The sequence below is a fragment of the Danio rerio genome, chromosome 4 (assembly GCF_049306965.1).
Source record: "Danio rerio strain Tuebingen ecotype United States chromosome 4, GRCz12tu, whole genome shotgun sequence".
Classification (NCBI taxonomy): domain Eukaryota; kingdom Metazoa; phylum Chordata; class Actinopteri; order Cypriniformes; family Danionidae; genus Danio; species Danio rerio.
This window is the reverse complement of record NC_133179.1, coordinates 12027501-12050245: the sequence shown is the minus strand read 5'-3', so window position 1 is coordinate 12050245 and position 22745 is coordinate 12027501. Positions and strand designations below refer to the sequence as shown.

Sequence of the window (22745 nt, the reverse complement as noted above, 5' to 3'; positions counted from 1 at the left end):
CCAACTCTTTCAACACCAAATTCAAGGACTTTTTAAAACCAATAATAATTTGAAATCGAGCACCTTTGTAATTCACACCACAACATACAGTAGTCAACATTTAAAGTGGATCAAAAAAGGTCAAAAGGTGTTGTTCAATAGGTTTAGGAAAACTTTAATGAAAGGTTTGTTGACTACTTTATAGAGTGGTATTTTACTTCTGATTTCATTTCTGTACCTCATTGGACTCACCAAAAAATCCATAAAAAGGAAATTTGGTCCCATTTAGGTCTGAACAACATTGTCTAAGCATCAACATCACATTGTACAAATCTAAAGCATGTGGATTGATTATAATTAAGCAGAAAACACCTTTCAGAACACATGCAAAGTTTGATGCTAGAAGAGAGAATGATTTTGAAAACCTGTGACTAATGTTTTAGTGAATTTTAAGCATTTGTGCATAAGATTTAAGAATTTTTAGCTTTAGTAAAGATAAAATGTGATTGTTTAGGAAGACTCGACAAAAAAAGGTCAAAAAGACAAGAATGGGTGTTGTTCAATAGTTTTAGGACTTTAATGCAAGGTTTTGATTCACTTCAAAATTCATGGCTATATACAGTTGAAGTCAGAATTATTAGCCCTCCTGAATTATTCGCCCCCGTTTATTTATTCCCCCAATTTCTGTTTAACGGATACCAGATTTCTTCAATATATATCTAAACATAATAGTTTCTAACTCATTTCTAATAACTTATTTATTTTATCTGCCATGATGACAGTAAATAATATTTGACTAGATATTTAAGACACTACAGCTTAAAGTGACATTTAAAGGCCTAACTAGGTTAATTAGGTTAACTAGGCAGGTTAGGGTAATTAAGCAAGTTACTGTATACCAATGGTTTGATCTGTAGACAATCCAAAAAATATATAGCTTAAAGAGGCTAATAATTTCGACCTTAAAACGGTGTTTAAAAAATTAAAAACTGCTTTTATTCGAGCCGAAACAAAACAAATAAGACTTTCTCCAGAAGAAAAAATATTATCAGACAAGCTGTGAAAATTTATTTATATATACACCTTACAATTAATATTTAAATTAAAATGTCATGATGATGTTTTGAATGTGTACCATTTTGAAGTGATAACCAAAAAACTATAATACACTTAGTTGAATCAATACTGGTTTATATTCAAATGCGAATTCTGGAGTATTGATACAATGCATTAATTATCATAGTTTGTGTATAAGATTTAAAATTTGATAGATTTTTGTTCAGTTTTTGAAAGCAGCACAGTACAATAGTTGAAATAACACCATAAACTTTTAAATTCAAGCACTTTCAAGGACCCATATTTGCTTTTAAGTACTTTCCAGGCCTTGAATTCATGTCTGAGATTCAAGTACTTTCAAAAACTGTGTGAACCCTATAAAGTGTAATACACTTTCTTATGCACTTAATACAAAGTTAAAGCATATTTAATCATGCTGGAAATTGAAAAGTTCAGTTGAAATGTTGACTGTCATGTGTTCTTTAAAAATAATAATGTAAATAAGCAGGTTCCGAAGTATAAAATAGCATAATATATTTGGTAAATAACAGTGTTGTAAAGTAACCAATTACAAATACTCAAATTACCGTAATCGAGTAGTGTTTCTCAGAAATTGTAATTCACGTAGTTTTATAAATGTGCACTTTTACTTTCCCTTGAGTTCATTTTTAGTGCTGTATCTGTATTTTTACTCCACTACTTTCCTTCAACCTGTTACAATTAACCAATTACAGGGTAATCCTTATTCCTCACTACTCTTGAGTGCTTTTAAAAGGTCTTTTTACTCATACTTTGAGTAATATTTACAACAGATACTTTTACTCTACATTTCTAGGCAAGTAATGCTTTTACTTGAGTATGATTTGCCAGTACTATTTCCACCACTGGTAAATAATGAAAAAAAAAAAATAATGAAAACACAAAGTCAGTTTTCCACAAGTTAACATTTTTTTTTTACTTCGCAGTACAGAAATCATTTGAGCCCCATCCGTTCAGCATGTGTTTTTTAAAACATTGGTGACATTTTGCACAGGGCCCCGGTCATGTCAATACTGCCGTAGACATTTTGGTCCTTGCTAACACGTCAGAGCCATTAAGCAGAAGTCAGCAGCCGATGCCTGCTCCTCGCTCTGCTCTGAGGCGAGGGAGAAGGAGAGCGATCTCCCCAACACACACACACACGCACACTAGACAAGCAGATTCCAGACTTACAATTAAGCAGCTTTCCCCGCTGACGTGTGATAACCTCTGCGTAGTGGCCTTAGAATCACGCATAACCCATCAGAAAAGAGATGCAAGGCGAAAGCTGGCCCTTCCAACAAGTAGCACGATTTACAGCTAATAAATGGGGGGGTCAGTTATGTCAAATCACATGAGCATATTGCAAAAACGAATACTGTGTGGTCGGACATGAGTAGATTATCTACACTGTGTGTGTGCTTGAGACGTCCCTTCGATCTAAATTGCAAATTCAGGATTTTAGCTGAAGCACCAGTTCTAATCTGTAGGAAGATAGAATAATGAATAATCCCTGGAAGTTACCTTAGAAGTTGATAGAATAATAGTATGGTGTGTGCTGTTAAACCTGCCCGAATTGGAAACCTAGCAGCCGAAGCTTTAAGGTTGTCTTCTTTAAAGCTGACGCTGAGACATTTATTTATTATTGTTAAATATGCATTTCTTCATATAACGTGAACACATCTGATCATTTGGCATCTTTGGACTTGTCGCATTTCATGTCTAAGCAGGTTGAGATAAAGATCGCATGATGGAAACTGAATAAAGGGCGATAAACAGTGCAAAATGGATCTTGTTTCCCGATTATAAAAAGCAGACCGGCAAAACCTTCTCCCCCTTCTCCCCCCTGAAAATGCTAAATTTGTATAACAGTTTACATGAATTTCATTACGGGCAAAACATACACTTGAATAGCCAGCTTGCCCACTTTTTTTTTGTTTTGTTTTAAATGTTAAGATTATGATGGTCTGAATATCTGATATTCAAGAGCAGCTGGAGCTAGTTTACTGGTCAGCAGCGTCTCCAAATATGTCGTTCTTCTTGCGCTCCATTTCGGCAAAGTCAAACTCCGTGCCCGTCATTCGCTTGTAGATGTCTTTGATATCGTCACAGGTCGTTTCGAAGTGGGTCGTGGCATCATAAGAGCGAGAGATGAAGATCTGGAGGAAGATTAAATAGTGTTAAATAGTAACTGAAGCCACTCTTTGATCCAAATTACATCAGATATTATTAAAAGGATAGTTCTTACAAAATTGAAAATCAAAACCTTTTCAAAAAGGTATTTTGAAGAATGTTGAAAGAAGGTTCCTTAGTAGGAAAAACAAAAACTACTGGAGTAAATAGTTACAGGTTTCTAACATTTTTCAAAATATTTTCTTTTGTGTTCAACAGAAGAAACACTTATAGGAGAGTAAATTTTCATTTTTGGGTGAACTACTCCTTTAAGTTTCTAAATGTTAAATGTATATTGGGGTCTTAAATATTGAGCTTGTCCACTTTCAACCACATCTAGAGATAATCAGAAACATGTGTTTGTAAACATGTATTTAATTATTTTTTTATTTCATTATTGTATTATTGTTTTTGTTACAGGGTTCTTACACCTTTTCCAACTTCAAATTCCAGCACTTTTCAAGCACTTTCAATGAGCATTTTTGTTTTTTAGCACCTAACAACCACAGTATATTACGTTTATGTATGCTGTATGTTTGTATTCACATTTAAATCCATTGTGCTATTTAAAATTACTTAAATTGTAGAATATTTTGGAGCATAGACTTATTGGGATAGTTCACCCAAAAACTGAAAAAATATATTGTTTTAAAAAGTTCAGTTATTAGATGAAGTATCTTTTCAAGTTTGTTCTCTTTCTACCTGAAGTTAATTTCTCAAAAAAAAAAAAAAAATGAGCTTACAGTAAGATTGTGTTTGGGTGTAGTACCAAACTCTTATGACCAGTCATTCGTGATATTTCATGTCCACTGCTATTAAAAGTTCATGTAACAAATTAAATTCTTATTAATAGTCAGAGAATATTCCTGCTGCAAATTAATGAACTGTTCCTTTGTCAACCGTTGTGAAAATCCATCACCAAATATGGAAACCACAGTTTGTAAGCTTTCATCAATATTACTATTTATTATTGTCAATATTACTTCAAGTTAGGACTAAGGCGCTGTTTTGACTGTATGGCAAATGTCCCACCTGTCAAATGGTTTTCATTGTGTAAAATACATTTTTAGCTTAAAGGAAAACTACTCCATAAGATTACGAATTGTTATGAAACCAATGAAATTTTAAATTCAAGCAGGTTTAAGCACTTTGTCCAAAATCCAAACACTTTTCTAACCTTGAAACCCTATATTAAAAATCAAGCATTTTCCAGGATTTCCAGCACCCTTAGGAACCCTGTTGTTATTATCATTCTCTATTTTTCAATTAATTATTTTTATTTGCCTATTTTATTTATGTTATGTTATTGAATGTGTATGAGCGTATGTATAATGTGTATATACATATAAAAGAAGGGTGTGGATATGTGCTGTTTTATAGGGTGCATTGGTATTGTATCTCAAATTAATGTGATAAAAAAATATATCATATTTGGGGGAAAAAAAAAAGAAACGTTATCTTATTGCTTTCATAGTGTCAAACATCATGTGGTTGAATGGAAAACATCTGTAGAAATTGCAAACTAGCAAACAGGGCTTTTGTATATCAAGTAAACATTTACCTGGCTGTCAGATCCCACATCAGTTGGCGAATACAGGTCACTAATGCTCACAAACCTGTGGAAAGGGCAAAATGATTGATTTAATCTGGATGCAAGCACATTAGAATATGCTTTATATGATTTAGATATCAGGAGTATACATACTTCTGCTCAACCGGTTCCAGAAGGTCCAGGGCTGGTTTGATCTCTTTCTCAGGGTCGTTGGTCTCCACGGTGGTGCTGACGATGGCAATGTATTTACCCTGGGCCGCCACGTTATGTGCGTAAGAGATCATGCACACGTAGATATCTGAAAGACGACAAGCGATTTCATTGTAAGAATGCATTGTTCAGGTTTGAGCCAGTATTAACATTTTATTAAAAATAAAGCAGGGTCCTGTTAAAAGTTAAAATTACCTCATTAATACTTTAAAAGTAATTTGTACTACAGTATTGATCTAGCTTCTGCAATACTACTTTAAAAAGTCATTTGTACCACATTACTTATCTAGTTTTTTTATTGTGATATAATTATTCTAAAATTCTTATTAGGAATCTTTTAATTATTTAATAAAGAGAGGCCCAAACTAGAGCCTGCAGGCCAAAGTTGGCACACGGTAACCTTTAATTTGATGATTTGATCAACCAAAGATGAGATGGAGAGTGATGAGGATAATTTAGGTGTTGTTATTTTAAATTTAATGTAACCTTTTATTTGTTTGGTTTATAGTCTGGCTACAAAAAAGCTAACTGAAACTAAATGTTTCAATTTAAATGCTGTGGTTTAGTTAAAAATGTGCATACAGTCAGCTGACTGATAGAGGACAATGCAGAGACTTTGGTGAGCAAATTCTAGTGTATTTAGCATTAAACTCTATTGTGTTATAAATGTGTTTGTTCTTATTGCAATAAGTTATAATTAAGAGAAGTTATACCGCGTTAGTTAATATGATTGAAATAGATGTTTTCCATTTATTTAAGTATTATGCAAATTTTATGTAATAAAGTTTGGTATATTTATTTTTGGCTCTTAATGATATTTGGTTTTTGACCCTTCACATAAAAAAATTGGGCACCGCTGTTTTAATATAATGTGCATTTTTTTAAATTAAATGATTAATAATATAATAAAATATCTGCTTTACTCACTGTATGAAATGTTGGCTTTTGACAACCCTAAAGAATTACAATCCTTTGAAAAACAAAATGTTTATTTCTTCCATTCCACCTACATTTATTTACATAGCAAGATAATTATATATTTAAAAGCACAGAGTAATAATGAAATTAAATATGGGTAAAACAAGGATTTATTCTAATTTAAATATTTTTAAAACATAGAGAACTTGAACTAAAACATGACCTAGAAAAAAAAAGGTTATACTAAAATATGTTGGTCTTATAAAAAGCACATTTTGGCTTCCTGTCAGACTAACCGTGCTTCCTGTTGACCTGGTTCTGAGGGATGATGATCTGGCAGGAGTTGGCATCGCTGGTGTTTTTGATAGGATGGCTCAAGATGCAGATGACTCTGATCACCTGACCCACCTTGTTGACTCGGTCCTTGATATAACTAGGGTCACAAATGAGCTGCTTGCAGCGAGCGATCTGCACATTAAGAATAAACAGCCAGTCAAAAGCACGTTTTAACAATGAAATCCAAATTTCACATCGAATGTTTACCAGAAACTCACCTCTCCCTCAGATTTGACGCCCACCACTTTGCCATTCTCGATGACAATTTCCTCAATGGGCTTGTTCAGCATGTAGGTTCCTCCATAAATGGCACTTAATCTGTGATCGACAAAAATAAACTACTAGTACACGTATGAAGTATTGGCATGCTGTTAAGTGATGTGAAACTCTGAACTGGCAGAGGAAGTGGTTGTGAAAACTCACCTGGCAAAGCCTTGGGGCAGTTCTCCCAGGCCGTAGAGAGGGTACAGATAGGGACTCTTTCCATATCTCGCCAGAGACTCGCTGTACAGCTTAATCCTGTTTATCGTCTCTATGCAGGGCTGATCCAGATAACTAGACGGATAAAAATCACAGCTTTAGCTTCATAGGACAAACACTGATAAAGGGTGTTTTTAGTGAGGTTTCCTCTAAAGGTTTTGACTCACTCGTCTGTGCGGTAGAGAGCGAGAGCGTGGCCAGTGAAATCAATGACATCCTGGCCCAGGTCAAACTTTTTGTACACATCCCGCATGGTGGTCTTTTTAGGGTCCACTCCTTCCATGGTCTTTGGGTCGTTTTCGTCAAAGTTGGCAACAAACACGAGGAACTTCCTGAATCTTCTTTTCTCAAAAAGTCCCATGAGGCCTGAAAGATGATTAATATACATGCTTACAACATTACAGCAAGTTACAAAATGCTATTTTTTTATTTGTGAATAAATCAGCCATGACAAATTACACTTTATTTTGACGGATTTAGATTAAGGCAACAAAACAAGCTAACAATTTCATTACGGTCCAAAAAGGAAGTAGAGAGGGACAGCTAAAATAATAACTTCACAGTACTTCCTCTAACACTCATTTTAGAAAAAGTGTCATCTGTTCAGGCTACAGTGAGTTTAGTATTGTTTGTGTACTATTAGAGTATTTATTTTTGAATTAGGTCTCTGTCACATTCAAAAAATAAACAGGCAACTAAATAATGTACAGATTTTTAATAAAGGAGGAAGACCATGGACTGCCTTTGTGGACTCTCTACCACAGTGCTGTGCAAAATCGGTCCTGGAGGGCTGGTGTCCTGGAGTTTAGCTCCAACCTTAATAAAAACACACCTGAAGCAGCCAATTAAGCCCTTACTAGATATACAACAACAGGGGTGTCCAAACTCCTGGAGGGCCAGTGTCCTGCATATGTTAATTCCAACCCCAATTAAACACCTGAACCAGCTAATCAAGCTCTTTCTGGATATACGAGAAACTTCCAGGCAGGTGTGCTGAAGTTGGAGCTTAACCATGCAGGACACCGGCCCTCCAGGACCGAGTTTGGGCACCCCTGCTCTAGCAGACTTACTTTCTTCAGTCTCCACAAAACAAACAAACAAGTTCTAAATAAATAAAACTAATTATTAATATAAATGAATAAATCTAAATGCATATCCACAATCACTCAAATAATCAAAAACCAAGGCTTTTATTTTTATTTTAGTTCATTTTTCAGTATTCTCAAGTTTTAGTTCTTATTTTATGTTAATTAATTTGTTTCTTTATTGTATTTAAATTTATCAGTTAGTCATCAAGGCAACTTTCTAATTAATAATTATACTTTATTTTAGGTTCATTTTAATCCACAAAAAGAGTTCTAATCATTTTAGGTTACGATATTAACCCTAGTTCAGACAATTAAACACTCCAGTGTACTTGGCTGCAGTCTCTGCCTCAGATGGCAGGACCATTGGCCGCCCACAGCCTGTTCACTGACCATCTGATGAACGCTGCATACAAAATGGCAAGAGCGAACTTAAAATCTCAGCCTTTCCCCAATCCAACAGGAAATATCAAAAGATTACTGTATTTGCTATAAAGCCTTGTCTTATTTGTTCATGACTGTTGATGATCATAACCATCACTTACTGGATGCCAGAGCTTCAGTCTCAGTAGAGGGCACTTTGTAAATGCTGCCCTTTTTGTAGACAAAGCTGCCCTCGATCACTTTGAAGTCCAGATAACGCGTCACCTGAGTGATCAGCAGCATACGCACCAGCTGACCTGTCAATGTGAAAAGGACATAAAACATTTACTGGCTTCAAATAAATCAAGCATAGAGACTGAATTCCCATGTGTTGAAGCATGACTGAAGAAAGCTGGTCCAGAATGTGCTGCATATTTGACCAAAAAAGTAATGAAGAAATCATAAGTCGTTGCTTCCTACCATTGGCCATGAGAAACTTAGGAATGAGGTCCACGTTCCAGTCGCGACCCTTTCCCATGGACTCAGGAGGGCTACCAGGAAGGCTGAAACGTTTGAACAACTGCAAGCAAACCAAAAGACAACATTAGCATCAGTGGTGATTTAGAGATGATCTGTGAGGTCAAACAGTGGCTTACATCCTCCAGAGGGGTGATGGATGCGCTTTCTCCTCCATAGTAGGAGTTCCTGTCCATGTGCAGCACCTTTTTCCCCTTCACGGACATGATCCCGGACAGGATGCATTCCTGGAGGAAACACGTGAACGGCAGCTTTAGTAGAACATATTTCAGACATGTGACCACACTGACTTCATATTGTATTTTGAAATATAAAGCTTATTTGCTTTCCAGAATAAATACAATCAAAATGACAGAGTAGAAGTGTCTTTAAAACGAGCCCTAGCACATTTTTGGACTGCTTTGGAGGTCAAAGGAATTTAGTAGAGGAATGTCCTGTATGGTTTACAAGAATTTCTAGAGCAGACAACTCTGCTCATTGTAAACACTATCACAGTAGCAAAAACAACTTAACCTAGATATCGATATAAATCAAAATGTAGTGCAGGAACGCAGTTTATGCAGGAACGCTAAAGGTAATTTCAATACCTTTTTAAGACTTTTTCAAGACCTCGAATATTTTAAGATCTCATCGCCACTTCAAGTTCTAATCAGTATCAAACTTATAACGTAAACAGTAGTAGCTAAATAAATCAATGGAGCACAACCATTCAACAGAACTCAGATAAGCTCGAAAGAAACAAAGCTTGAAAGAGTTTAAACTCGCCTTTCTCTAAATTGGAGTTCGCAAACTTACATTTTTCTATTTTGCCATATGTTTCGCTCTATGGATTCGGCACATGTGGAGAGCGTTACATCACCTTCCAGTGTTTGTCGCAAATTACGTGACATCAACCGGACAGAAGAGCTTGAAAGACACGCCCCGGCCCAAACCAATCACGCCGTTGTTAATATTAGAAGGAAAATAAATATATTCATGCTTTTTTTGAGTCAAACACTTGGACAATGCTTGACCAAAATTTAAGACCTCATAACAATGCAATTAAGCCTTTTTAATACCTTTTAAGGGCCTTAATTTTATCATGATTTATCAACTTTTAATACTTTAAGACCCCGCAACCTGAGAAATGATCTGAGCATTTAATTAACTAAACAAAAAAATAAACTTTTAGGCCTTTTAAAATGTCCCATAAAGTTTTTTAGATGTTAGTATCAGTATTTTTAGTTTTTAACATTTCTATAATTTGTGTGTTCCAAAACTGTAACAAAATTGGCATTTAGAAGATATGAACATGTAAAGCTTGTAGTTTCTCACATCAGTCTAGATGGATTAATGGTTTTATTCACGTCACCTCATACTTCAGCTTCTCATCAAATAATAACCAATCAAATGCTGTCTATTTTCTGACAAGCCCCCGCCCCCTTCGAGATTCTTCTGAACCACTCTCACAGGCATATTTCAAAGCACTTCACGAGACCTATAAGCCAACTGTGAACACTTCAGGCGTACATGATCAAGCCATTCACCAGAATGAACACTGAACTCATTTAAAGGGTATATTTTGAGCTAGTTTTTATTTTTATACATATTTTTCGCTAGCATTTTAAAAAAAATTTTTGTTTATGCTTTAGTATTGTGCAATTTTATTAGCCATTTTACTCAAATAAAGAAAAAATTGTATTTTTTCATCTAAATTAGTTGTTAACGTTCAAAGAAACACTGAAACGATGTCTTCTCACGGGCAGTCATAAAACATTACAAGCCGCAAACCTAAAGGCCATGTGACGGAGTGGACTTTACACACAACGCAGGCCATCAAATGACTCAAAGCGATTAACAACAGTAACTCATTATACGGCAAAGAACAACATCACTTTTTCATTACAGCCCACAAACACAGTTCATTGCACAAGTTCGGTGAGAGTAATGAGAGTAACAAAAGCCATCTGAGAGGAGGCAAGCCAAGTCCTTAGCATTACAAATATGCAAGCAAATATCTAAACAAGCGAACGCCTGTTTTGTATCACACTTCTAAATTAAGACAGGTTATAAATAAGTCCACCTACATTTACACAAGTGTACTGATTAAGCAGAACTATAATATTAGAAATACAAAAAGAAATATTGGTAATGTTTATATAATTTTATTTTCAGTATGAAAAAACAAATGCTCACTAGCAGATATAGAAACATCAAGATAGCAGTGCATGCAAGGTTGGTGGTTAACAGACTTGCTTTTCAGCTTTTTTTGTAGTCTTGAGACTGGGAGGGCAACAAAAATGCAGTTTCACACTTCGAAAGCCAATTTCTCAAGCCTCCACAATCAATGTCTTCACTTTAAAAGTGCATTACTCATTGCTTAGCTCAAATAGGACTGAAATAGGTTTCAATCTGAAACAAAAATACTGTATAATAAACAAAAGGATGATTTTTATAAGTATAATAAGAGTTAAACGTTAAGCACAGCTATAAACTGTACTGTTTGAACTTCATCTTACAAAAGAATCAAGCTGCAGTCACATGAAAGGCCATAAGAAATGTTGCTGACATTTGTCTCCCTCTTTCATGGTGCTAAACACCTGCTGGGATCCTCCATCAGCGAGTTATCACGTCAGAAATCGCCACGCTTAACTAAAACACTAACGCTCTTTCTGCAGTCACAAGTTCAATTATGCTGTGTTTGATGTCGCTTTTGTTTTTTGCCTTTTTCCCATCAATGCACCATAGATGATTCATCACATTATGCTGGGAAAGAGGCGCATCTACATAATACAGAGAAATAAAATAGATGCCAATCATAAAACGAAAATCAAAGTGACATAATATGCGGTCTACAATTGATTTCCATCATGACAAAATGTGGGCAGAATCATCTATCGAGCTTTTTCCCATTTTATGTGAGATATGTTCACAAGAACTGCTCGACATAAAAGTTGGGTTAAAAACATCATAAATATATCACTACTATCCCTTAAAAATGTAAAACGGTAAGAAATAATTATATAAATACACGTGTTGTATGCTTGAAATTATCATACAAGTGTTATTTCTTCTCGTTTTTTATTTTTAAGAGATAGTTCACTCAAAAATGTTAGTTCTGCTACTGTTTACTCACTCTTGACATCCAAATCAGTTTGACCAAATACTATGGAAGTCACTGGTTACAGGTTTCCATTATTATTTAGGTAGAGCTTTATTGACATTCCACTACATGGATGGACATACAGAGAAACTAAATGTCGTGTCTCGGAGGACAACGGTGCTACATAAAATAATCATAAATACAAACACAACACTTGACATAAGAGCTATTTTAAAAACTACTATAAGATACCTAACTATACACATAAGACAGGCTATACAAGTACTTTTACATGAGGCTGAACAATGTTGTGCAGGATATTGAGGTTTTAAGGGTGGATATTGTGCGAAAGAATCATTTAAGGTTGAAGGAAGCAGCGCTACATGATTGTGGTACAACAGTGTTTTCCTTATTGAGTCCTTGTAAAATGGAGTTTAGATGAAGTGTCAAGGGCAAAAGAGAGAAGAGCGTTTCTACAGGTGGTTTATAAAACCCACTCACCTGTATGGGACTTACTCAGGAATGCATGGGGTGAATGAGATTTCAGAGGGGGGTAAATTGACTCGTTTACGATAAATGATGATTATTTTATTTATTTATTTAAAATTTTGGCCCTCACAGTTCACTGATAAGTTTTGTACAGTAAATACGCCCTCATATTACAAGTGACAGATTTTTGAATGAAGGGTGCATTACTTGATTTTAAAATAACTGAAGGAAACATACACTATCTATGATTATTTATAGAATATAAACATTGAACATCTGAAATTAACACACACATTGCCTAAAACCAAGTCACTTTTAACTTTCATCCAACAGTTAACTCTTGTATATCCTTTAAATAATATTAGAAACAGTGCATTTCTTAAATCTTCTGTAAAAACTTTAATGTAAAAAATAATTTTATTGTAATAAAAAATATGCCATCGTGACTCGCGAGCCATCTCCGGCGCAGCTTGGAATCATCATCAATGTAGTAAGTGTAGTTAAAATTTTTGAGAGGTGCACAGATGCTGAATGATCCGCCAGACTATACATGTGTGTTCGACACAGAAGTATAAATCAGCCTTAACAGGACAGGGTCACGTGAATCCACACGCAGTAGGGAAAGTAACAAAAAATTGTATTGATTATTTGTTCTGAATGTCGATTTCGAGTACTATTTGATTAATCACCCACCCCCCCTATTGAGTAGTCTAACGGTTATTTAAATTATATTCTACTGTATTCAACAGAACAAGGTATAAAGACAATGACGGGATGACAAGGATGAGTAAATAATGGCAGAATTTTTATCTTTGGTTAAACCATCCCATTAACATGAATAAATAAATATTTAAATGTAAACTTATCTTACACGTTACTTGAAAGATAATTGTCAAACTCAAACAAGTCTCTTTTGATTACTAAAACTTATTTTAATTGGAATTGAGGTTTTAGAAAATAATCTATTGTCGGCGCAATAGCCTAGTGGTTAGCGTGCTAACATATGGTGCAGTGGCACTTCAGGGCATCCCGAGTTCGAGTCCGGGCTCGAGGACATTTACCATCCCTACCCCCTCTCTCTCTCTTTCTCCCATTTCGTTTCCTATCTAAAATACCATCCTATTCACTCAATAAAGGCAATAAGACTAAAAACAAATCTTAAAAAAAAAAGAACCTATTATTATTTAACAGGGCCCCAGTAATAAGTTGTTTACTACAAAGCTACAACCACAATAGTAAGGCAGAGTAAGAATTCCTAATACAGCATGTGATAAACTGGACAAGAATCTTGTGACATTTGTTCTTTTAAAACTCAGAGGATTTTAAGCATCAACACTCCCAACTTTCAGCCACTACAGCAACCCTCTCAGGATAAAGAGATTATGCAATAAGCCATGTAATACCAGAGCTGCACTACGCTCAGAGGAACCGTAGCCTCAGGAGCTGAGAGGAATACCTCATAAAACAGCGGAGATGGAGGCAATGTTGGTTATTCATCGCTCGCATGCCACCCTCAGCTTACCATTCTTTTCTATTTTGCAGAACTATACATGAGAAGTCAGTCTCGGTTCCTCTACAAAACAGACCAACGCCTTCCTGGGGCTCTACTGATAGCCTAATGCTCCACTGCACAAAAACCTACTCTGTTCACTTCCCGCACTTCCTGTTTTAGGGGAGCCACTTTGTATAGGTTTATGCACATGCAATGTATAAAGTATAATCAAAATAAAGGTTTGGAGAGTTAGAACCTAAAAATCAATGCATGTTTTATGGAAGTGTGTGCATTTCAAGGATGATTTAAAATAAAGAGTAACAAACACAGCTGATCTTGATAAAGTCATAAGGAAGCATTCAGGTACAGTCCCAACAAACAAATGACCATGAAGAAAACTGATAAGTTCAGTAGCAGCCCCGAGTGATTTTCCTATTTGGGTTTTCCCAGATGCAAAACCACTAGATAATAAATATTTGCAATGATGCATACTGTGAATAATCTAATTTCGCAGGCGAGGGCTCACATAATATGGGCAACCACATGCATGCATCATGCTATCTTAATTAGAAGTGTACAGCAACTTCCTGGCTGGTGAACAGGCTTTTAAAGCATCCTAATAGAATATGCAATGAGGATTTTGTTTGACTTGATGGGTGTGGTTGTTTACTGACCTATTCTGACGCAAGAGGTGATCTTAAAATGTATTCATCCTGTCATTTCATTTGAAAGAAAACACATAAAATAACTCCCCGCCCTTAAAATAACTGAAGTCAAGCACTTGTAAAAATAACACATCAGCACAGAGTCCACTGTTAGCATTACAGATATATTTATAATAGAAAAACTGCATACTAATGACTTCATACGAGGTTTAAAAAGAATGAAATGTCTTTGCATTCGTGAATAGAAATCGTTTATCAGCTTGACACATGAGAACAAGCTGTCTGGCGCTAACTAACGTTAGCACTGTCAAAATGCGAAAGACGCTGTATGTAAGCTACAACTTTACAGTAAAAGAATGAAACGCAACATATATTTGGTGTTTACCAGCCTGATGATAACTGTGATTTGTAATAATTTTGTGTAAGCATGAAACATCGTCAAATCTGTAACCAAGGGCCTGTATGGCAGCGGCTCTGAGCGCCAGTAGACGACTGTAACTGAAGCTAAAGTTAGCATAGCACTGGATTAGCATAGACTGTACGGTTCGAACGAATGCCTAACGCTAGCAACGTTGCTAATTAGCATATGCTATAGAGTCAGACTGGCTGCTGATTAGCATGATGCTAAAATTAGCATGTTGGTAATTAGCCTCACAGCGGTAGACTCACAGCACTGCCTAGCATTATCGAAACCGCTTTTGATTATGATTTTTCGGCAAAGTACGCGTGGGTGTTTGGATTAGATAATGATCTGATACCGTTAGCCCGGTTCCCAACACGATAACGTCGTATTCTTCATTCATCTTTCCTCGTCTTTAATCCCCTTTTCCTATGCGTCGGCCCGAAGAAAATGGAGATCTTGCAAAGCTGGAAATGAAAGAAGTGCGCTGTCACGTCACCCACTGTGGGTGTGGCTGGAAAAGGCAGGGCTTGTGAGTTTGCGCGTTTGAGATGCGATTGGTGGATATTTCTGTCAATCACCGAGGGCGAGTGTTCCGCCCCTGATCACCTGCATGGGGATTTTGGTTCATCAGACTCGAATCTCTTAAAAACCTTCATAAAAACATACACTCACATACTTGAAGCTAAATAAAAGGTCTGTCAGTAACAAGGGTAAGATTGTTTCCACTTCAAGATGATTTATTTTTCTTTACTTTATTGTAAATTTATCATTAGACAATATACAATTGATATTTGTTATTAATAATTTATAACATGGTAATTTCATTTATTATGTATATATATGAATATTTTGCTCTTGGAAGATCACTAAAATAACTTGAAATGCTCTTTTTATACGCATAGTTTTGCATTGTTCTTTGCATATATGACCATAACAAAAATAACTATGGTTTTACTATAATTAAAGTATACTAACTATGTGTGTGTGTGTTTTGATCTTTATAATCACAGATTTACTAAAATTATTGTGGTTAACATATGCTACCATGGTTTAACTACAAAAACCTTGTTGATGTTGGTGTTTTTCCAAGTTCAACCATAGTAAATTTTAATAAGGGAAGTAATTAAATCATTCATTGATCAAAGTATTTTTATCCAGACAAACATAGAGACATCACAGTGATATCTGTTCATTTATAATATTCAGCATATGGCTCAGTTCTTTCTGTTTGTTTATTCAACAAAGGGGTTGTAAACTGGGCACAAATCACATATGATTTATTCAAAACATCATCCCTTATATGTACCATTCTTTCCGCTGTAGTATGGTGATATGTGGTACCTTCTTGGTTCCTTTTTTACGTATTGTGTTCCTTATGTTAAAACTGACCAAGAGGAACAGAAGAACATAACCAAGGAGTCACATATAAAAGGCCATGAAATATAGCTGCATAGTTAGAAACATATATATATATATATATATATATATATATATATATATATATATATATATATATATATATATATATATATATATATATATATATATATATATATATAAAAACGAAAATAAATACTGTTGTAAATAATGTCCCAAGTATGGCTACTGTCATTTTGGGCTAACGACATAATTCGGAGTTTGCATACGTGATCATGAGCTGGACCACAGTATAAAAGTTTCACAGGCTTAATTGCAATTCAGATTGACTGATTTAATAAAATTAGGGATAAATTATATTGAAGGTGTAACAGTTGTTGTTTTGTTTACATGAAACAGGGCAGAGTTTATGGCCAATAACAGAGGTGTCAAACGCCGCAGCCCTACACAGTTTAGTTCCAACCCTGCTCCAACACACTTACTTGTAGGTTTCAAAGAAGACTGGTATAGTTTGATCGGGTGTGTTTAATTAGAGTTGGAACTAAACTGTGCAGAGCTGCGGCCCTCCAGGAGCTGAGTTTGACACCCCTGGCTTATACTATATCCAACCACCAGGGGGCGATACAAGCAATTAAAAACATTTCACCAAATTCACAGGCTTTCTTGTCACGAAAATTCACGAGATTTTCCCCACATGATCTTTATTTTGCAGCATGTGTTTTTACTTATCATTATTTTAAAGTAACGATTGATCCACTAGTCACAGTGTTTAGATTCCAAGATTTTCAAACACGTCTTTAATATGAGGCTTTATGGCATACTGTCTTGCTGTGTTCCCTGTGTTGTCTTCAGTATCCGTGAGTCCCATCTGCAGTAGCATCCGAACGGTATCCACGTGCTGACCAATGCAGGCCATATGTAGAGCTGCAGACCATAAAATCATGGCAATTGGCTTTCTAATTAAGGCAATTTGAAAAAGAGGCATGCAGTGAAATGAAATGAGCTCTTTCAGTCTTTGCTAATGAGCTAATGATCTGATTCTGGTGTGTTTGGTTAAGGAGCCATGGAAAATGTGCAAAGCTGGTGCTCCTCCAGGAACATGGTTGATAAACACTGGGTTAATGGAGTGTGAGGTAACATGAACAACTTCATTTTCAGTAACCGACGTTAGCAAACATGAACAAATATTGTAATAAATGTCTTGTTCGTGTTAGTAAATGCAACCTTAATGCAAAGTGTTACCAAAAAGTGTAACCCCACCTGATCTGCCTTTTGCATCTCTTGCGTGTAGATCGGCGCCCAGGGCGAGCAGTGTTTTAATGGTGCTCGTGTGACCTTCCTGAAAAAAATGAGCATCGAGATTGGAGCGAGATTAGAGGAGGAAGTCTGAACTGTGCTTCATGTTTAATGCAACTGACACAACCTTAGCAGCGTAGTGCAATGCAGTCAGCTCCAGTTTTGTGGCTCTTGAGTTTATATCCATGCCAAGATGATGAACGAGAAAGGAAAGCGCTTCTTCTTGAGCAGTGACAGAGGCCTGGTGTAAGGGCTGTGCGCCGAGAATATCTACTGCTGAGGGAGATGCCTACATCAGATTAACAAAGAACACAAACAAGTTCACTAGTAAAATAGCTCACTAGTAAAAGAGCTCACTAGTAAAATAGTTCACCAATGAAATAATCTAGTTTATTGTGTATGGGTTGGGTACTGGGTTGCGGCTGGAAGGGCATCCGCTGCGTAAAACATATGCCAGAATAACTGGCAGTTCATTCCGCTGTGGCGACTCCTGATAAATAAGGGACTAGGCATATAAATGAAATGTTCGCTTACCTGGTGATCCTCCAGAAGCAGTTTAGCAACAGCTATGTGTCCATTTCTTATGGCATCCATAAATGGTGTGACTCCACAACTGTCCTTTTCATCAGGCTCATAACAACACCTGAATTAAGACACAAAGTACGTGAGAAAGACAATAAAGCAATCGCAAACACACACTTATATTCACCACGCTACCTTTGAAGCAGGATCTTCACTGCATCCTCACAGCCATGCATAGCTTTAACAGTAGAAAAAGGCATTGAGTGAAGTCAAATAAATGCAAATGGACATCATGAAAACACAATCAATCCTGTGCTATCATACCAGCAGTGTGGAGGGGCGTCCTGCCAGTCTTGCTCTTTGTCTTCCAGATGTCAGGTTTGGCCAGGAGGAGGTGGTTTATGATGGCTGGATCTCCTTCTCTGCAGGCGATGTGGAATGAGCTCCATCCATCTTTGTTCTGCAGCGTTGGATCGGCACCGTAATCCAGCAGCTCCTGGATGACCTCGAGGTTTCGTCGGGTACAGGCCATCATAAGAGGGGTCCTGGAGAGGACAAAAGTTATTTAATGTTTAAAAAAACAAACAAAGCCAAAGCAGAAATGGTGAACAAATAGCAGCGTTGGCTGTGGAAACTATAGATGAGTGGGGTTTATTTATAAACTAATTTTGAGAGGATCATGTGGTTATGATTGAACACAGCTGGTCATGCATTGGCCAATTTAGGATTCACCAATCAGACGATTCCTTTATCACTATAAAAACACTAAGTTCCATATCACAGCCATAAACGTTTTGAAGAATCCCCCCTTCCACCCCTACTCCTCCTCCTTTCCTAGAAAGGTGACACGATGGCTCAGTGGTTAGCACTGTCGCCTCACAGCAAGAACGTCACAGGTTCTAATCCTTACCAAGCCAGCCCACGTTTCTGTGCGGAGTTTACACATTCTCCCTGTGCTCATGTGGGTTTCCCCCAGGCCCCCGGTTTCCTCCCACCGAGCAAAAACACACAACTTAAGTCAATTGTCTAAATCCAAATCGGCATCATAGATGTGCTCCTAGTAAGTAGTTATATCTTAAGAGCAATTCCATCTGTTCATTAGCTACTACAGCAGGGGAGTTCTCAAGATCTACCTGAGCTCAAACTCCCTCTCGCTTTGTAAATGGAATGGAGCCCCGGGTTCGAGGATCTTATAAGCTCAGGGCTCTCTCCCAGGCAGCATGCCAAACAAGCTTTATAATCAATCATAAGCTAAGTGTGAATATTTAAAACTATACAAAAAATAGTTTATTTTATTTATAAAATGTACATATTAGAACTATTAAAAATATATATGAAATTTAAAATATCTGCTTTATGTCAAATACATAACTGATAAAAACCAGTTTTAGTATTAAAATGACTAGAACTAAAAGTTAATATAAGTGAAAACAAAAATAAAATATAAAAACAAATATAAAAATACCAAAACATAATCTAAAATGACAACTCAAAATATTAAAATAAAACATTTAAACTATTTCAATTCAAATAAATAATGTAATAGTATAAATAAAACTAAATTAGTACTGCTGTACATGCAAAGAGCATGTATTATGTACACACAATATAACTATACAGTTTACATTTTAATCATAAATATGATCTCGTTTAATTTGTACAAACAAAAACATGTAGTATATTTTATTTATCTTTTAATATGATTTAATTTTTTTTTGCCATACAGCATTTTCACATTTGAAGGTAAAAGTATTTCTTATGTATCTTTCATTATTCATCTTTCAATGTTTTTAAATAGTCTATTTCACATTTACATTCCAAAACAAAATGCCCATGAACTAATTTAAGTACAACACATTTCCTGAATTCACAATTTGCTGAATGTTTATTTCAAATAAGATATTATTAATAAAATCTTACTAAGTTAGTAAGATAATGCTATTAAGAATGTAATAATATTGTTATTATTAGGGCTGCACAACATGTTTCAGAATCGATATCAAAATGTGTGTATCCACAATAGTCACATGGTAAGATATGCAATGCTGAGTTTGGATTATAGATGATGATTATAGATCAAAACACATGAGATTTGTGGAGACACTGCAGAATTGAACCGTAATGGAGCGAAAGTTCGTCATCTGCATGTGTTTAAGGGCCTGTGACTGCATTTTAGTAGTGCATAAAGAAGTTTTATAAAGATTATTAAATTATTTATATGGTGAAGACTTTACAGTGCTATTTAACATTTGATCATTTAATTTCTGTACCTGAATACTGTCAGATTCTCTCCGGAAATCCATAAAGCATGATTTATTTTACTTTAATCTGTCCTCAATTGTGTTTATTTATGACTTATAGTTTGTGTAGATAATAAATTACATAAAAATATATCTATATTTATCTACCCTACAAAATCATCCTAAGTAACGACTTTGCAGAGCTATTAAGTCATTTGGTGAAATTATATCACAAAATATATCACAGAGAAAAACATATTGTTATGTATGTTATGTATTACAGTTTTACAACTTAGGGTCATTATTAGACAATTTATTATTATTAATCTTTTAAATTAAACATTTATTAGTAAATTATTATTACTATTAGTACACATTTTATTTACAGTTAATTTAATTTTACTTTCAGTGAGGTTAACACCATTTCAGTTATTTCATTTCAGGCTTATATTATACAACCAAAACAAAGTTTAGTTTGATTTACTTCACAATGACAGAACTATTTTCAAATCAAGTATTACAAATAGTAGTACAAATGATTAAATCAAATGGCTATAAAGTAAAAACAATTCCTCCTTCGAGCCGGATTCGAACCAGCGACCTAAGGATATCAGTGTAATACCGCTACAGTCCTCCGCTCTACCAACTGAGCTATCGAAGGGGACACACAATGATCTCCATACTACCTACTAGATACTTCATACTACAAGAAACGAGTTGTTTATACATTTAATAACTGCATACTGCATTCATGACATACCAATCTGCTTTCTTCAGACTGTCTACTTTCGCTCCTCTGCATATGAGAAACCGCACACACTCATAATGACCCATTGAGGAAGCCTCGTGCAGAGCTCGCTTATAGTCGCTGTTGTACACTTCAATATCCATGTTGAGCTCTTCAACCAAATAACGTAAAATGTCTACATGTCCGTGTCTGGCCGCATAGTGGAGTACGGTATCTCCAGATTTCCCGAAATGAGTGTAAATGACTGTCTGTTTGTTGTCGGCGAGATCATTAAGATGTTGTTTGACTGTGCACAGCTCTCCGTGCTGAACTGCCTTGATTAAGAGCTTGACTGTGTTTTCTTCCTCCATTTAGCTCAGTTAAGGTCTCCTAAATAAATAGTTTAGAATGTTAGCAATGTAACATTACACATGCGATGCATTACAAGCAGAATGGTGTAAATAGAGACTTCCAGTGTGTTTACTACTGTATGGTTGGTTGAAATGTGACGACGCCGCCATTTCCTTCAAAATAAAAGTCCCACAATGAAACCATGTATGTACAGAATTCATAGACAGACAGACAGATAGACAGACAGAAAGAATGATAGATAGATAGATAGATAGATAGATAGATAGATAGATAGATAGATAGATAGATAGATAGATAGATAGATATATAGATAGATAGATAGATAGATAGATAGATAGATAGATAGATAGATAGATAGATAGATAGATAGATAGATAGATAGATAGATAGATAGATAGATAGATGGATGGATATACAGATAGACTGACAGACACTGATTTATTTTCTCTTTGCCATGATGACAGTAAATAATATTAGACTAGATATGCTTCAAGAAACTTTTATACAGCTTAAAGTGACATGCAAATTCTTCACCAGGTTAATTAGGTTAACTAGGCAGGTTAGGGTAATTTGTTATTTTGTTAATTTGGTAAGTTATTGTATAACGATGGTTTGTTCTGTATATCAATGAAAAATATACTGCTTATAGGAGATAATTAGTGACCTTAAAATTATTTAAAAAAAAAAAAAATATATATATATATATATATATATATATATATATATATATATATATATATATATATATATATATATAAAACTGCTTTTATTACTGCCAAAATAAAACAAATAAGACTTTATCCAGAAGAAAAAAAATATTATCAGACATACTGTGAACATTCATTTACTCTGTTAAACATCATAGATAATAACACAGAGAAAACCGCAGTTTAGCGCCCCCTGTAATGTTTGAAACGGCTAACGTCATTGCACATTTTAGCCAGTTCGAACACAGACCATTATCACCCTAGGTACACTAGAGGGCGCCTCTTCATCTACGTATCTACAGGTAGATGGCATCAATTTATTTCTTATAGGTGGGAAATAAAAAATGAATAATATGTGTAACGACATGATTGACGTTTATTTGTTGTTTAGGTTATAGGTCAAAGGTCATGTGTGTGTGATAGATAGATAGATAGATAGATAGATAGATAGATAGATAGATAGATTTTGAAAAATAATTTAAGTAGAATTACTGTCATATATAAAGTCATTTAATACGATTTCATTGAGTAATTAATAGAAATACATTACTATACATTAATTAAAAATAGTAAGCAGCAATTTATCAAAAAAACTTGCTTGATTAAAACAAACAAAATGAAAACAATTTAAAATGTTTTTCAGTAAATAAAAGTAAATACTGCAAAA

General features: G+C 35.2%; 2 protein-coding genes and 1 non-coding gene across 3 annotated transcripts; all 3 read right to left on the bottom strand.

The window, feature by feature from the left end:
• Window positions 1–1964: 1964 nt before the first annotated feature.
• Window positions 1965–15330, bottom strand: gdi2 (GDP dissociation inhibitor 2). The gene is given in 11 exon segments (NM_199655.1): window positions 1965–3212; window positions 4787–4841; window positions 4931–5075; window positions 6202–6373; window positions 6460–6559; window positions 6665–6796; window positions 6889–7087; window positions 8352–8486; window positions 8650–8749; window positions 8826–8933; window positions 15193–15330. Coding segments are annotated over 11 exon segments (1347 nt in total). The 5' UTR covers window positions 15238–15330; the 3' UTR covers window positions 1965–3056.
• Window positions 15331–16902: 1572 nt separating this feature from the next.
• ankrd16 (ankyrin repeat domain 16) lies at window positions 16903–21506 on the bottom strand. The gene is made up of 7 exons (NM_001017563.2): window positions 21033–21506; window positions 18357–18577; window positions 18228–18270; window positions 18045–18153; window positions 17638–17799; window positions 17475–17553; window positions 16903–17138 (listed from the first exon to the last, which is right to left on the bottom strand). The coding sequence occupies exons 1-7, from the start codon at window positions 21368–21370 to the stop codon at window positions 16984–16986; spliced, it is 1107 nt and encodes a 368-aa protein (NP_001017563.2). The 5' UTR covers window positions 21371–21506; the 3' UTR covers window positions 16903–16983.
• Window positions 20846–20933, bottom strand: trnay-gua (transfer RNA tyrosine (anticodon GUA)). Its single transcript is given in 2 exon segments — window positions 20846–20881; window positions 20897–20933. It is a non-coding gene; the product is annotated as a tRNA-Tyr (tRNA).
• Window positions 21507–22745: the final 1239 nt, after the last annotated feature.

Coding starts and splice junctions, on each gene's coding strand:
- ankrd16 (NM_001017563.2), bottom strand. CDS start 21,370: ATGGAGGAAGAAAACACAGTCAAGCTCTTAATCAAGGCAGTTCAGCAC. Junction 18,271..18,356: donor GACGCCCCTCCACACTGCTG/GTATGATAGCAC, acceptor CTACTGTTAAAG/CTATGCATGGCTGTGAGGAT. Junction 18,154..18,227: donor GTGAAGATCCTGCTTCAAAG/GTAGCGTGGTGA, acceptor GTCTTAATTCAG/GTGTTGTTATGAGCCTGATG.